The following is a 17,486-nucleotide window of genomic DNA, read 5'->3' as shown; positions in this document are numbered from 1 at the left end:
GGTCCCCTGATTACGGTTTGATGTAGCGGAAATATTTTTTTCTCCACTGTGCAAAGCCAGCAGCAGAGGTGGGAGGAAGGAAACCATATATAGCTAAAAAAGAACAGGAGTTCTTGTGGCACCTTAGAGACTAACAAATTTATTAGAGCATAAACCAGAGCCAAGCCAGTGCAATCAAAGCTGGGAACATTCTGCACCAATAAATGGTTTACAAATTATTATGGATCCAGCTTCAGCGTTATTAGAAGCCATTCTCTAAAAGATGCTAAATTGCTCCCTACAGCACTTTGGCTTGTACACTAGCTCTTACTCAGTTTCCCATAAATGAGAACTTACCCAGAACTGCTCCATGGCCTCGTGCCACTGTTTCTCCTTTGACCACTAGCTGAATCTGGACTGTTGTTTCCTTGATTGAGTTAAAGATGGTCACACTAACAGCTTCCTCTATGCCTGATCGGAAAACAGAAGGTGCTGCTATCAAATAGCCCCTGGGAAATAAGGTTGGAAGTGGATAGTCAGTGAAAACAGCAACAAAGTGTGAGGTGATCAAGGTGCCAAACAGCATGAAACTATTTAAAATATTAACATAAAGAAAAGGGCAAAATATCCTGTAATACAGTCACCTAGAGTCTGCCCCCAGGACAGCCACATTGGCAACATGCCAGGAGCTTGGGACTCAGTCTAATATGCATAAAATGGAGCAGATTGCAGTCTGGCTATCTTCACTGGCTTCATCTACTAAAAATAAAAAAAGTGACTGTAGTGTTCCATCTTGATCCAACGAGGAGAGGTGGGCCATCACCATAAGGGTTTTGAAGTCTCTGAAGATCAAGTCTTCATATTAATTATGAGGGCAGCTTCCCAGCCAATCTGTAGAACACTTTTACATGTTCACATTTTGGGCACCATTTCCCTTGGACCTCACTAATAATCAAGATAGCAGTTCCTGATATGTGTACATTAGTTAATGCTCATTTGCAAAGAGATCCTGTGAAGTTACAGTTTACATCAGCATGCTACCCAAAGAATTCCACATGACAAACATCAATAGAACAAATAAAGCAACAAGAAAGTGTGATTTGTATCTTTGGCTTATATATAGGATACTAAGTATCAACAAAAATAAGTATTGTACTAATTAGACTTTATAGTACTTTGAAACCAACACTAAGCTCAATTATTTTATAACATAGCAATATATAGCTGTTTCTCCACTGTACTTTATCAGATATATTCACATTTATAGAACTGCAGTCACATTGCCACGAATAGGAGCCTGAATTACTGGTACAATTCAAATATAGTGTACTAGTATTGACATCCTAATTATACATACTAACATACACAATTAAGTACAGTCTGCTGTATATGAAAAGGCTGATGCACACTGAAGAATTTGGTGACATCAATCAGAGCCCTCCAGTTTAGCATTATATATAATGCCCTGTTTTTAAGCACTTTAGACCACATTTTTAAAAGTTTCTAATTATTTTGGGTGCCAAACTTAACACACCTCAGAGAAACCTGATTTTCAGAAGGTGGGTGCTTCAGCACTTTCTGAAAGTCAGGCTCAATTGAGGTATATTAAGTTGGGCACCTACAAAACTCAGGAATACAAAATCATCAGCCATTTCTGAAAACCTTGGTCTTAATTCCCTCTCCCCACCCCCCCGCCTCTTCCCTGCTTTAAAAGAGGAAGCAGAGGTTAGTGGTAAAAGCTTAGAAATGGGAGTCAGGAGATCTGAGTTCACATTCCCAGTTCTGCTCATCACTCAGCTTCTGTTAAAATGGCTACATCTTGAACAATGTGTTACCAATTTTTATTGTTTAATTTAAAAAAATCACAGCTTTGGAAGAGTATTCTAACAGTCCCACTTTCGCTTTTAAAACTTCCCTGAAAGACTTCACAACCATACATAATAAAATCTTGTGTACAGTTACGATGGGAACGCTTATGATCTTCCCATACTGAATGGCACCATGCCATAAATTTATAGACTGTATGCACTATAGTCTCTTGCATTACAGTCTCCAATGTCTTTGGTGTGTGATACTGTAAGCAATACATTTATATCCTCTTTTATGACATCATACATCTTTCTGCTTCTTTCCCCCCCAAATGGAATTTTTTATAAGATAATTTTTCATGTCACACACTTTAAAACATATTTCAGCCACTTGCCTCACTATGGTTCCAGCAGTTGGGTCACTTTAGTCCATGATTAATTATCACTCTGGGATGAGGTTGATGGTGTTTTACAGCCCCCAAGTCACCTTTTAGCAAATTCCAACCCAGTGTTTCTCTCTCAGCAGGCCTCATTGCCATGGAGATCCCATTACACCCAACATAAGTTCAGCTCTCTATGGTAGTTCAGTCAGATTGCACTGGATACTTAGAACTTAAAGAATTTGAGAATAAACGTCCTGTGGACGCAAGTTTAAAAATTCACCAGGTTGCTACCTAATCTGCATATCCTTGGTAAGGAAAACAACAGCCAATCTATTTGGAGGAGAGAGAAAAATTCATTTGCATCCAGTACTAAATCATTACTTTCAAACTTTTATTGGACCAACTTCTGTTGGGGAGAGAAGCTGGTCCAATAAAAGATATTACCTCCCCCACCTTGTCTCTCTAATATCCTGGGACTGACAGGCTACAAAAATACTGCATACTTTTAAACTGTCACATAAGTATTGGTCTGCAGTAATGTATATGAAACATATGTATCCACATCGTTTTAAGCAATTCTAACTTTTTTTCTGGAATATCAGCTTGTTGATGTGGTCTTTAAATTAAGTCATTTAGTAGTGTTGTACTTGAAAATTAAATGTTTAGCTTGGATACTTCTGATGGTAACTTGACAGATCATGCAAGAACTTTTGACTAACGGCTCTGCCAGGTTACACTAAAACTTGGCAGGAACTGGCAGGATGTGAAATATTTTCTAGTAAGCAAGAGAAAATAGGAAGTCTTCATGGCATCTAGTTAAAGCAGCTATTCAGTATGGACTGGTTACAAACCAACCTAATAAAACAAAGCAAACCTCAATAAAAATTAAACTAAACAAAAATGATGCACAGGAACTAACTGTGTACTCAGTTTCTATAAAGTAGATTAGAAGATTTTCACAGAAGTTAAAAACAAACAAAAACTCCTCAGATGATTTTCCAGGCAAGAGAGTTTCACATGTTCTTCCAGTAAACACCTCCTTCCAGGACAACTAACAGTACCTCAAACTATTACAATAACCGGTTAGCAGATCACAGCTCATATTTAACAGTCCATATTCATACCATTGCATTAAACAAGTATTTGTACATAAATGCGCCCCAACGTTGTGTTTAAGACATTCCAAACAAGTATTACCCGCCCCCTCGAGAGTTTGGATTTTTGCAAAGACCGTTGTATGATGATTAACTATCAGATATATTTGTTTCCTCCGGCATATTCCTCCAGTTTGCCACCCTGGCTGAGACTGCTGCATGGATCGATTTAGGGTTATTTGTGTTGTGAGCCATCCTTCAACAGCTCCTTACACGGGTTTAAAGGTTTCTCCATCTACACACCTCCCCTCCTTACCTGCAGGGTCTGCTCCGTGCTGGGGAAGGAAAAGGTGGAGATGTTATGCCTACCGCCCGGAGAAAGGGGTGGCATTGCCTTGAGAACTTAGGGGGCTCCCCACATGCCAGCGGTAGGGAGCGATGCCCCAGAGCCAGGCTGCAGACCGGGGGTCTCTAGCCGGTGACCCGGGCGCGGTGGGGCACTGCCCCAGGCCGGTACTTACTGGCTCTCCGGGGGCTGAGCCCCGCACAAGCTGCAGAGGGACAGGAGAATCCACCAGGCGCCGCCGGGCCCCGTGGGGGGCATGGCGCTCCGGGGAGCGGCTCCTTCCCCCAGGGCGGCTCGCTCTGGAGCCCCAGGCCACGGCGCGCTCCCTGCAGCCCGAGCCCGGCCGGGCAGGAGCCTTTGTTCCGGCGAGTACCGCCTCAGCTCCCGGCTCCCGGTCTTGGCTCCCCGGTGCCTCTGGCCGCCGCCCCCTGGCTCCCCCCGCCGCGTCCCCGCCCCCGGGCCGCCCCTCCTGGCCCCGGTGCCCGCTCGGCTCCGGCCCCGGCCCCGGCTCTTTGTCTGCGGCTCCCCGCCTGCTCCTGACAGCATGGACCGGGGGAGGGGGCTGGGACCCCCGCGCCTCCCCCTCCCAGCCCCTGGGGCATGAGCATCGTACCCCCGCCCGGCCCCACGCAGCCCCCCGGCAGGAGCCGGCCTCTCCACCTCGCTCCGGTCCCCTCAGGCAGGGACGCGGACCCCACACACCAGCGAGTCTCTCTCCCGCCCAAGCCCCGGGCATTCAGGGGGAGCCCGCTCCCTGCACGCCCCATCCCGGAGTCCTGGCCCCTGTCATGCCTCCAGAGCTGCCCCCCAGATCCTCCCCTCGGTTACCCCCCTTTAGCTCTGCCCTCTCACCCCTCGGGTCTCCTGCCCTTACACCCCAGTCCCCCCTCAGCCCCGACCCGTCAGCTGTGCTCTCACCCCTGCCCTAGAGCTGCCACCCCTCTCAGCATCGGAGCCTTCAGCCCTCCACACCTCAGCCCTGAGCCCTCAACTGTCACCCCCTCTGCTCTCCTGCCCCCGTCACCCCTCCACACCTCAGCCCTCACCCCTCACCTGTCACCCCCTCTGCTCTCCTGCCCCCGTCACCCCTGCCTCACCTCAGCCCTCACCTGTCACCCCCTCCGCTCTCCTGCCCCCGTCACCCCTCCACACCTCAGCCCTCACCCCTCACCTGCCCCCCCTCTGCTCTCCTGCCCCCGTCACCCCTCCACACCTCACCCCTCACCTGTCACCCCCTCCGCTCTCCTGCCCCAGTCACCCCTGCCTCACCTCAGCCCTCACCCCTCAGCTGTGCTCTCACCCATGCCCTAGAGCTGCCACCCCTCTCAGCATCGGAGCCTTCAGCCCTCCACACCTCAGCCCTGAGCCCTCACCTGTCACCCCCTCCGCTCTCCTGCCCCCGTCACCCCTGCCTCACCTCAGCCCTCACCCCTCACCTGTCACCCCCGCTGCTCTCCTGCCCCAGTCACGCCGCCTCACCTCAGCCCTCACCCCTCACCTGTCATCCCCTCCGCTCTCCTGCCCCCGTCACCCCTCCACACCTCAGCCCTCACCTGTCACCCCCTCCGCTCTCCTGCCCCCGTCACCCCTCCACACCTCAGCCCTCACCCCTCACCTGTCACCCCCTCCGCTCTCCTGCCCCAGTCACCCCTCCACACCTCAGCCCTCACCCCTCAGCTGTGCTCTCACCCCTGCCCTAGAGCTGCCACCCCTCTCAGCATCGGAGCCTTCAGCCCTCCACACCTCAGCCCTGAGCCCTCACCTGTCACCCCCTCCGCTCTCCTGCCCCCGTCACCCCTCCACACCTCAGCCCTCACCTGTCACCCCCTCCGCTCTCCTGCCCCCATCACCCCTCCACACCTCAGCCCTGACCCCTCACCTGTCACCCCCTCTGCTCTCCTGCCCCCGTCACCCCTGCCTCACCTCAGCCCTCACCCCTCACCTGTCACCCCCTCTGCTCTCCTGCCCCCGTCACCCCTGCCTCACCTCAGCCCTCACCTGTCACCCCCTCCGCTCTCCTGCCCCAGTCACCCCTCCACACCTCAGCCCTCACCTGTCACCCCCTCCGCTCTCCTGCCCCCGTCACCCCTGCCTCACCTCAGCCCTCACCCCTCACCTGTCACCCCTCCACACCTCAGCCCTCACCCCTCACCTGTCACCCCTGCTGCTCTCCTGCCCCAGTCACCCCTCCACACCTCAGCCCTGAGCCCTCACCTGTCACCCCCTCCGCTCTCCTGCCCCCGTCACCCCTCCACACCTCAGCCCTCACCCCTCACCTGTCACCCCCTCTGCTCTCCTGCCCCAGTCACCCCTGCCTCACCTCAGCCCTCACCCCTCACCTGTCACCCCCTCTGCTCTCCTGCCCCCATCACCCCTGCCTCACCTCAGCCCTCACCTGTCACCCCCTCCGCTCTCCTGCCCCCGTCACCCCTCCACACCTCAGCCCTCACCCCCTCTGCTCTCCTGCCCCAGTCATGCTGCCTCACCTCAGCCCTCACCCCTCACCTGTCACCCCCTCTGCTCTCCTGCCCCAGTCACCCCTGCCTCACCTCAGCCCTCACCCCTCACCTGTCAACCCCTCCGTTCTCCTGCCCCCGTCACCCCACCACACCTCAGCCCTCACCTGTCACCCCCTCCGCTCTCCTGCCCCCGTCACCCCTCCACACCTCAGCCCTGACCCCTCACCTGTCACCCCCTCCACTCTCCTGCCCCCGTCACCCCTCCACACCTCAGCCCTCACCCCTCACCTGTCACCCCCTCCGCTCTCCTGCCCCAGTCACCCCTCCACACCTCAGCCCTCACCCCCACCTCACTGCACTCCTCACCTCACCTCAGCCCTAGAGCACTCATCCCCCTCAACTCTAGAACCCTGACCCCTCAGCTCTAGAACCCTCACTCCCCGTCACCCCTGCCTCACCTCAGTCCTCACCCCAGTCATCCCCCTAGGTTCCAGATCCTTCACTCCCCACAGTCACCCTGTCTCACCTCAGCCCTGACCCCCAGCCATGCTCTCAGCACTGACCCCTCGGCTCTAGTGCCTGCACCCCCTAGTAACCCTGCCTCACCTAAGCCCTGACCCCAAGTTGTACTCTCAGCACTGACCTCCCCAGTCAGTCCCTTACCCCTACATTAAGGACCCCTGTATCAGCCATCTTCCTGGAACCCTCACACACACCATCAAGAGCCCCGACCCCCAGGTACCACCCTCCAACTCACTGGAACTCATCCAACCTGTCACCTCTCCTCCCTTAATGTTTGCCCACAACTGAAGGGAGTGCCTAGGTCACTAGGAGAATGTGAGCTACCCTGACCCCTTGGGGCTGGCTGACATCCCATCTCTTTGCCTGTCACACTGCAAGAACTGCCAAAACTCCCATCCTCTCAGACCACCTGAAGCTCATCAAACCCAAGGCAAGGTCACAGTGCAAATGGGTTCTCTCCCTTCATTATCAAAATCGAGAAACTGCCACTATGCTTGGAGAGGTCTCATTAAGCATTGTTATAGAGGAACAACCAGATTAAAGAGCTGTTACCTGACTCACAGACCAGTGCCAGGATTGTTATTTAATCTTTCTCCATCCCTAGGCCCTAAACATAATCTATCCATCTCCATCCCTAGATCCTAGCCAGTAGCTAAAGGAGACAGGAGGGGGAGCTCTCGCTGCACCTACCATGGAGGAAAGGGAACTGTGTGGGAGCAGTGTTTAGCAAAGCAGGGAGAAGCTGGGGAACTCCTATCTCAGCAGAGGAGGGGGTGCCATACTTCTCCCACAACTGCCTCTTTGTTTAATTATTGATTCTAGACTATTCTATCTCGATCCATCCCTGGATTCTAGTATCTTTCTGTGTCTACCTAATCCATCTTTATGTGTATTTGCTGTTGATAACTAGGAGATGCTCACATTTTCTATATTTACTCAGTGTCAGTAGGTAAGCTCTTTGGGGCAGGGACTGTTTTTTATGTATGGTATCAGAGCACACTGCCCACTCCAAAACCACACACTAATACAATATTACTATTTTTTTTTTAAATAGAAGTTGTCAACAGTAGATAATCCTCCAGCTCTTGTTAATAACGGAGGGGAAAGGACAGAGCGTCCATATCCAAGCTACTGGTGGTATTTCAGGATCATAAAATAAATGTTCTGGTCCCCTGTAAATACTGGAAGCAAATGAGTGCTCCAGTCCACAGAAAAGGACCTAATCTAGTCTGGATCAGTTTTGCTAGAGGCAGTCTCTGTAAAACTATGCCTTCCAGGGCAAATCACTTCAAGGCAGCATGTGCAAAATGCATTAATCCCAAGAGAAAATGAATAAACAGCACAAGGGATATAGGATTGGTTTCCAAGATATTAATAGACTGGAAGACTCATGGAGCCAGGTGCATGGAGTTTACTTGGCACCCAAATGTGTAAGAGGAGAGGCTATTTTCCTTCCAGTTTTCATGGTGACAGGCTATTTTCCCTTCCAGTTTTCACAGTGACAGTTGCTGTGTTCCAGATTAAATCGATTAATTGAGAATGGATAATATCACAGTTTAATAAGATTTTAGCAATCTCTTTCCTAATGTTGACTACCCTGTTCATAAATTGAAGAGGGAAGATGCAGACAAGATGCCAGGGTTTCTTTAGCTGTCATTTTTCATTGTGACCTTGCCATCTTGCCATGTCTGTAGGGAAGGGAGATAGGGAGGGAATGCTGCCTTGTGCTATATTGTGGGTCTAGGATGCAGCTCAGTGCTCATGACCACATAAGGTATGAAAGGAGGCAAGTCATAGCAGGAGGAGAACCCCAAAGTCTGATGTGAAATCAGTCATCAGAGCGAAAGGATTGGGCCTTTGCCAGGAAAGAGTTCCCATTCTAGAAGACTGAAGGTCTATGGCATGTCAAGGATGGAGCAGATTCTAAAAGAGATGAAGGAGGGAGAAAAGGGGGCAGTCTTTAGAGGGATGTAAGAAAGTTCAGTTTTGGCTGTGGTTCATCCCGGAAGAGAAATGGAATATAGAGCCTTTTGCCATTAAGTCACTAGTTCAAATCCAGCCATGATCAGTAGAGCCTAAATGCCAGACCTTCCAGTGGCCTGTGTTAAATGAGTCTGGTGGTGTAAGTCTGTTCAGAGAAGACAATTGTCACCATCGCAGTTAGAACTACATTGCAATGTTGGTAGCAGTTTCAGTTCAGAGGACAAGGACTTAAGTAGGCCTTGTAGATTGAACTGCCCTCTGATTACTAGTGATTATCCTTCTAAGCAACAGTTGAACCATATTGACAAGGCAGTAGGGAGGAAGTTTCTGCTGTAGCTGCTCATGCTGTTCTGAGGATAAACTTTCTTCTCCAGAGCTATTAACCCAGCACCTTTCACTAGTGCTAATTTTATGCACACACAGCCTTTGATTTTCTAGTAATTGGACATTCTGCCTTCTGTGGGAGTCTCCTGCTTCCTGGGCTTGCAATATTTTAAAGGACTGCAGAAGTAGCATATTTCCCCCTCAGAAAAACTAGCTCAACAGTAGCATCTCTAGACAATTTAGGAGCTGTGCTGACGGGGCCCTATGCAGCCTTTTTCTGTCAAAAGCATAGTAGTCACAACACATGGCGGAGTTCAGACTTCTAGATCACTGCGCTCTGCGCTATACCCACCCAGGAATTAATTAATCCCCACTAATTCATTTTTTGCATTTGGAATAAGTTATTTTCAAGCACCATAAAGTCACTTTGAGGAATTAGCGACTAGCAATTAGGAAAAAAGGGAAATTCTGTAAACTCCCATTTCTTCCTTGGTCACGGCTACCCCTCTGATATTTGGTTGTCCCAGTCATTTCAGTTCAGAGTTCTTTCTTTTTGTAAATATCTGATATGGGCTCTATTATTTTATTTAGCTGAAAAGGCCCTTCTTATCCAAAACCCAGCTACAAATCAGAGCCACTTCCTTGCACGCCCTGTTTGCTACAAGATCTTGCTAATTGGAGGATTTGATGAAGCCTGACCTTTTGCTAACTCCTAAAATGATTTCAGTCACCATAAATCTAAGGAGGAAGCCCTTAGGTGAATCATTAGTGGGCCAGTAAGTTTTCTGCTACTCAGTCCACGCTCCAAAAATACAGTCATAAAAATATTGACAAAAGCTATTCAACTATTTAAAGAACAGAACCTGAAATTTCAGCATATTCCATGTATGGTGGGGTACGGTTACAGACTGGTGTCTCGTTTAATCTCTGGGGGATGATCTACTAATTTTTAATATGACCCCCATAAAACATTAATTGGTAAATTGCTTAATAAATTCACAGTATCCTCTATTACTGATAACATTGCTAAATGTGGCTTCATTTTCCTGGTCACCCTACCCTACCTTTGGTTATCTCCTTATGACTTCTGGCGAGGCATTTTAAATCTAGAGGGGAAAAAAGACAGCAGATAAGGTAAATGTAAAGATTTAGTGCCACATTTATGAAGCACAGTTAAGAAAAGAGCTAGGGTGGTACTTAAAGATCTGCAACACCCATCTCCTAACAACTCTTTTATGTGCCTTTATATCAGATAAAGCACCAAGCAGCTTAACCATGATCTCTAAAGTCAATGGGACCATGCACACTAGCAAACACTAGGTTGCGTAGTAAGTATGTGTAGGATTGGGCCCTAAAGTTGTATTATTTTCACAGTGGTTCATTGTAGTTGCAAGGCAGAATGGTAGCAGCAAAGAACCCACAGGGAATTCGGAAACTGCCATAATGTCCCATATTGAATTTCCTAAGAAAAATGCAAGGAATAGAAATTCTTCAGGGAATAGTGGCACCAACCTACATTATATTCTAATCTTATGCAAATGGCTTTGTTGGGATGCAGAGAGTCAGCATTTTAAAATAATTGAGAATATTACTTTTCTAACAAACAAACAAACAAAAAAAGCAATACTCCATCATCTATACCCAGAAGCAAGTGCCTGGGAATCCCTCACTTGACTGTCCGAAGGAGATCCAGAGTCACAGACATACGCTAGTCTCAGATACATAGTTCACCTTTGTTACATAAAATAAAGCAAAATGGATATTTAAGCCCTTTCAATACATGGCTTGTAACAGTGGAGTTGCTCACATTTCTCCTTCTATATTAATCTTCCAAGACCCCTGTCTCTTCCCCCAAAGTCACTACAATGTCAGGGCTCCCATTTTTCAAACAAGACCCAGTAGCACACACATTGTGTGTCTGAGTACTGGCTCTCTGGAATGGGTTGGCTCCATTTTGAGGACAGAACAGTTACATGAAAATTACTTGGCAGAGGTCTCGGATGGAATCTCAACAGGTGATTACCAGGAACATCAACTTAAGGAGATTTTCAAAATATTTTATTGTGAAAAATAGAAGTTACTCATAATTAAAACTCTTCTACTGAATGTTAGGGCCCCAAAACTGAATTGTACATTACATTAACTAAAAAAAGAGTATGTTTGACTGCTGTGCAGCATATCTCAGAAAGTGTTAGAGCCCAATTCCTGTCACCATTATGCTAAGTAATTGGCTTTCATGTGACTAATCACAGAGTAAGGTACTATTCAATGTAGTAAGAATGTCAGTATCACACTCTCAGTGCTGAGTGTGCAGTCTACAGGAATTGCTCACAGCCTAGGGAAAAAAATAATCAGGAATTCTTCTAGCAATAGCTCAGATGCAGGACAATGTCCCATGGCAGCTTTCAGCTTATAAACAGCTTTTCCATGTAAGGTGAATCCATTTTGCTTGTGGTTCTTGCCACTGGGGCACATGTGCTCCCCTCTTGTTCACCTCATTGTTCACACATTTTCACATGACAAAACACCAGCACGAGAGCTGCCAGGGAACTGTGTTGTTTGCATGAAAGCAAATACGTGCAGGGAAGAATGATGTCAGAAAAGGCCTCAGAGTACATCTTCCCTCTACTTGTACAAGGGAAGTCACTCTCTTCTGACGTCTACCATGTCATAAATGGATGACCATAGACCAGGGGTGGCCAAACTTACTCACCCTTTGAGGCGCATATGAGAATCTTCTGAAGTTCAAGAGCCAGGGTGCGCCTGCCCTGTTCCTGCTGAAGCCCTGAGACCCCCTCCCCACTGGGCAGAAGCCCATATCCCACTACCCTACTGCAAGGTAGAGGTCTTGAGTTCTTCTCTCTCCCCCTCCCCCCCAGTCTGATGGGTGGAGAATGGGAGAGGGCTCCGCAAGCCACACTTTAATGGTAAAGGAGCTGTCGCCCCTGCCATAGACTAACGTTACTGTTATTCTTTAGCGTGATTCTAGTATTGTTTGGCATTGTCTAGTCATTTTCCTGTGTAGAATTAAATCAACACACACCATTCAAATATCAAATAACTAATTTAAAATGTGAACTTTTCTATTAATTTCTAGTCAATGCACTAATTTTACCTTTCTCTCAACGGAATGCATCTGTGGCATGTATGGTCCTAGTCACAAGTCACTTGGATCAACTTTACTTAGCAGAGGTTGCATTTTAAGCAGTTTTAATTTATAAACAAGCATATTTTGGGACATAATTTGGCCTTAGTTTCAAACTAAGGCATGAATGAAGTTAGCTGAAGTGTCTACATGGAACAGAGTGGGTTCTTTCATACCCTTAGGATTTTTTTGCATTTCTGTAAACTCATCCAAATTACAGGACCACAGAGGACATTTTCTGTTTCACTAACTAAGGACTGTTAAAAAACATGAAAAGGGAAGATTTTAAAATAACTGGAACAGCACTGAAGCACACATGGACAAAACAGTGTCCAGAAGTTAGAACAGGTGTCTGGGAGTCAGGAATTCTGTGTTCTGTTTCCAGCTCTGTCGCAGAGTCACGATGTGGCCTTGGACATAACACTTCACCTCTCTATGCCTCCATTTTTCTATATGCAGAGTGAGAATAATAATGCCAGCCTCCCTTATAGGGTTGTGTGGCTGCATTAATATTTGAAAACACTGACATCTTTTGATGAGCTGATGTTACTGTCAATAACACAGAGCAGATCCCATTTGTTTTTGGCTGAAACACGGTGACACACAAGTCTTGTTATAATTGTATAAAGTCATGAGATGGTTACCACCTCACATACATCAATTACACGTAGAGATATAGGCCTTGATGCTGCGACTGGTTTCACACAGGCAGACCCCTGTACCCCCCCAGATCTAGCTGCAAAAACTAACAGCAGCTGTACTTTTTAAAAGTACATCAGAAGTGCTAAAGGAGCACTCAAGGAAAACTAGGCCATTACCAAGGAGTTAAATGAATTCTTTGCATCAATCTTCACTGCAGAGGATGTGAGGGAGATTCCCACACCCGAGCCTTTCTTTTTAGGTAACAAATCTAAGGAACAGTCTCAGATTGAAGTGTCAATAGAAGAGGTTGTGGAACAAATTGATAAATTAAACAATAGTAAATAACCAGGAACAGATGTATTCACCCAAGAGGTCTGAAGAAACTCAGATATGAAATTGCAGAACTACTAGCTGCAGTATATTACCTATAGCTTCTGTGCTAGATGACTGGCAGATAGCTAATGTGATGCCAATTTAAAAAAAAAGGCTCCATAGGTGATCCTGGCAATTACAGGCAGGTAAGCCTAATCTCAGTACCAGGCCAATTGGTTTAAACTATAGTAAAGAACAGAATTATCAGACACATAGATGAACAAGAGATGTTGGGAAAGAGTCAACACAATTTTTGTAAAGGGAAATCATGCCTCACCAATCTGTTAGAATTCTTTGAGGGGGGCAAACGTGTGAACAAGGTTGATTCAGTGTACAGTAAATCCTCACTTAAAGTCGTCCCGGTTAACATTGTTTCGTTATTAGGTTGCTGATCTATGAGAGAGCATACCAGTTTAAAGTCATTCAACGTTCCTTTATAAGGTTGTTTGGCTTGCCCTGCTCCACTCGTCCGCCCAGTGCTCCTGCCAGGGAGCGTGGTCAGGGCGCGGGGGCTTGCCCCGCTCCGCCCATCCAGCGTTCCAGCTGGGGAGCAGGGTCAGGGAGTGGGAGCTTGCCCCGTTCTGCCCACCTGGTGTTCCAGCTGGGGAGCAGGGTGCACGGGAGTTTATCCCACTCCACCCACCCAGCATTCCAGCCAGGGAGTGGGCAAGCCCCCGACCCCATTACCCAGCAGGAGCGCCGGACGGGCGGAGTGGGGCAAGCCCCTGTGCCCCAACCCCACTATGCCCCATCTCAACCAAGCTTTACAATCATCATTGGTGAGTAAAGTATTAAATAGTTTGTTTAAAATTATTTAGAACTTATACTGTATATATATATAATGTCTTTTGTCTGGTGAAAATTTTTTCCCTGGAACCTAACCCCTCCATTTACATTAATTCTTTTTGGGAAATTGGATTCGCTTAACATCATTTTGCTTAAAGTAGCATTTTTCAGGAACAGAACTACAACGTTAAGTGAGGAGTTACTGTATATAGTGTACTTGGGCTCTCAAAGCCTTTGACAAGGTCCCGCATGAAAGGCTCTTGAGCAAAGTAGGCAGTCACTGAATAAGAGGAAAGGTTCTCCTATGGATCAATAATTGGTTAAAAGATAGGGAAGCAAAGGGTAGGAATAAACAGGAATGAAAAACCAGTTTTCACAATGGAGAGAGGTAAATAGCGGTGTCCCCAAGAATCTGTACTGGGACCAGTGTTGTTCAACATATTCATAAATGATCTGGAAAAGGGAGTAAACAGTGAGGTGGCAAAGTTTCCAGACAATACTCAAGATTGCAGTCTGCTTTGGACCTAGCTAAGAGTTACAAAGGGATCTCACAAAACTGGGTGACAGGGCAACAAAATGACAGATTAATTTCAGTGTTGATAAATGCAATATAATGCACATAGGAAAACATAATCCCAACTATACATACAAAATAATGGGGTCAAAATCAGCTGTTACCACTCAAGAAAGATCTTGGAGTCATCATGGTTAGTTCTCTGAAAACATCTGCTCAATGTGCAGCAACAGTGAAAAAAGCTAACAAACTGTTAGGAACCATTAGGAAACGGATAGTTAATAAATCAGAAAATATCATAATGCCACTAAATAAATCCATGGTATGCCCACACCTTGAATACTCCTTGTAGTTCTGGTCACCCCATCTCAAAAAAAGATATATTGGAGTTGGAAAAAGGAAAGAGAAGGGTAACAAAAATGATTAGGGATATGGAACCGCTTCCATAGAAGGAGAGATTAGAAGACTGGCACTGATCAGTTTAGAAAAAAGATGACTAACAGGGGATATGATAGAAATGTATAAAATCATGACTGGTATGGAGAAAGCGAATAAGGAAATGTTATTTAGCCCTTCACAAAACAGAAGAACCAGTGGTCACCCTATGAAATTAATAGGCAGCACGTTTAAAACAAGCATAAGGAAATACTTGCTCACACAACACACAATTAACCCCGTGGAACTCGTTGCCAGAGGATGTTGTGAAGACCAAAAGTATAATTGGGTTAAAAAAATAATTAGGTAAATTCATGGAAGATACGATAGCTATTAGCCAAGATGGTCAGGAATGCAACCCCATGCTCTGGAGGTGCCTAATCCTTTCACTGCTAGAAGCTGGGATTGGGTGATGAGGGGGGTTGATCACTCGTTAAAGTGCCCTGTTCTGTTCACTCCCTCTGGAGCATATGGCATCAGTCACTGATGGAAGACAGGATACTGGGCTAGATGGACCATTGGTATGACCCAGCATTGCCAATTTTATGTTTTCTTATGTTCAGGCATAGGACCAGCCAGGGAATCTTGTAGTGAGGTGCTGCAGGAGCCCAGTTCTGCAGTCCTGAAATCAATGGGAGTTTTACCTGTATAAGAACTCTGGTACTGAGCCTTAGAGGAGCTGCACAATCCAGCAGTATAAGTGATGCATGCAATGATGGACAACATTCTAAAACGTAGCTACAGTAGATCCAGTGTAAAGTTGTAAAGAACACTTTAGCACTGAGCATATTTCTACCTTACAGAAATTTCCATTTGATATTTACTGGCTATATGAAATAACAGTCAATTACAGCCTCTGAAGAGTACAAGCTGTCTTCTAATTATGAAACTATGTGCCATTTTGTACATAAGGCTGTGATCAGCATGGTCTGAAAAAAAGAGGCTTTAGATATCATTTTGAACTATTTAGTTACTGAAATGGAATTTTCAGAGCCTGCCAAAATGAATCCTATTCAGTCTGATGCAACAGGTGTTGGAATTCCAGCAGCTGCCTGCAACCCACATCTGGTAACAGTTAGGAGTTTAAAGGAAGTTCTGTAAGAACTGCTTATATATAAAAACTATTTATTGGTCAAATCTATGGGCCATATTCAGTCACCACTTGCACTTCACATAGCTCAGATTTTTTATATAGTTTTTAAAAATGGAATTCTGCTCCTCATGAAATTTCAGGAATCACAGGCACTGTTTGATAGCGTGTGTGATTGGTGTGATAGGGTGTGTGTCATGGAAGGAATGTAGTTTATTGCACAAGGTGCAGATACATTTAAGTTGGTTCAGAAGAGATCTAAATTACATGGTGACCGTATACATCCTCTCATATCCACTTATCATGCCACAAGAGAAAAAACAATTCTATTCCCATGGCTCTTACCACCTATAAAGACACCATAGCAATAGTATTTGATTATCAGGTAATGATTGGCCAAACAATAACAGTTATCACTAAACACTCTAAATATGGGATTCCTGGGCACTGGTATTCTGGGCTCCTCCTCCCGCCTGACATTCTTACTCACTTAAATGGGACTACTTACTCATCAGAGTAAAGATTGGAGGATCAGGCCCTTAACAATTATGCTCTTGTTTGTGCTGGGCCTTAATGACCTGTCTCCTGTTCATTTGTGCACCACTCTAACCTGCTAGGGTGCTTTTGTCTCAAAAGCTTCAAGTCTCAAAAGTCCCAGCTCCATAGCCAAGTTGTAGTGTGAACCTGAATGGGAAGTGGTGGGCACTGGCTGGTAAAACCCACATCTTAGTCTGATTGCTTGGAAAGGGTCATAGCCATTGATCTGTGTAGTTACTGGCCACTTTTGATAAAATTCAACTGAAATCACACTGAGTTTGGTATCTGATAGGCTTTAATAGAGGACACGTCTTCTGCCCTTGCAGGAAGATTGACTCAGTGATCTGCTGGGGATTTCATTTCTTCAACTACTCTGATCAGCACAGTAGGGCACAGACATTTCCAGTGACTTCGGAGTTGTTTTTATTTTAAACAGGGACAATATGCAAAAGGAAGATGGGGTTTCTTCCAGTTTGGGAAATGACAAGAATTGCCCACAGGCTGCTAGCGTTTGGGTCAGGCTTTGGTTAGTGGTCTATCATGTATCAGAGTGATCAGGCTTTTTTACTCTGCCATCCGCACTTATAATTGTGGTATCTAAGAGCCACAGAAAGAGACAGCTGCATTTCATGCAGTCGAAGCTATAGAGGCTGGAAATCTGTTATATTAAGGAGCTGCATCAAGACATACCACCTCCCACTAGCAAGAGGTATAGCAGGAATAAAGCTGTGCTCTGCTTGTTCTATCCATACAGCAGGATACAAAAATTCTTAAAAGGCGAACAGCAGCATTTGTGCTGCAGGTGACAAAACCTCAACCCTCTATATTATTCCTTTTGCAGAAACTCTCTCAAGTAAAAAAAAACCAACCCTGAATGAACAGCGGCACCCAACGCCAAACAGGCCTCCACATGTAGGCCCACCTACATAGTTTCTCAGACTTTCATCTTCACAATCCTATTCCTTTTATGTTTTGCCTTAACTATTCCCACTAAAATCCTATCAGGACAGCATGGGAGTGGCTGTGAATTTTGTCTAAAATATCGTCAATAATTCTTACATAACCAG

At 46.2% G+C, this 17,486-nt stretch overlaps 1 protein-coding gene across 2 annotated transcripts in view; it reads right to left on the bottom strand.

Annotated features, from left to right (window-relative positions):
• Positions 1-17,486, bottom strand: part of CPAMD8 (C3 and PZP like alpha-2-macroglobulin domain containing 8) — a 132,289-nt gene that overhangs the window by 88,766 nt on the left and 26,037 nt on the right. The window contains exons 1-2 of one of the 2 annotated variants that reach the window (XM_054013323.1): positions 3,786-3,990; positions 337-488 (exon numbers count right to left, since the gene is read on the bottom strand). In XM_054013323.1, coding sequence (XP_053869298.1) covers positions 337-488; positions 3,786-3,868 — 235 coding nt within the window. In that variant the 5' untranslated portion in view covers positions 3,869-3,990. Of the gene's footprint in view, positions 1-336; positions 489-3,785; positions 3,991-17,486 lie in introns of those variants that run through there. The other variant, XM_054013324.1, reaches the window with a different exon arrangement.

This window comes from Malaclemys terrapin, chromosome 24, assembly GCF_027887155.1.
Source record: "Malaclemys terrapin pileata isolate rMalTer1 chromosome 24, rMalTer1.hap1, whole genome shotgun sequence".
Lineage (NCBI taxonomy): Eukaryota > Metazoa > Chordata > Testudines > Emydidae > Malaclemys > Malaclemys terrapin.
This window is presented reverse-complemented; position numbering and strand designations above follow the sequence as displayed.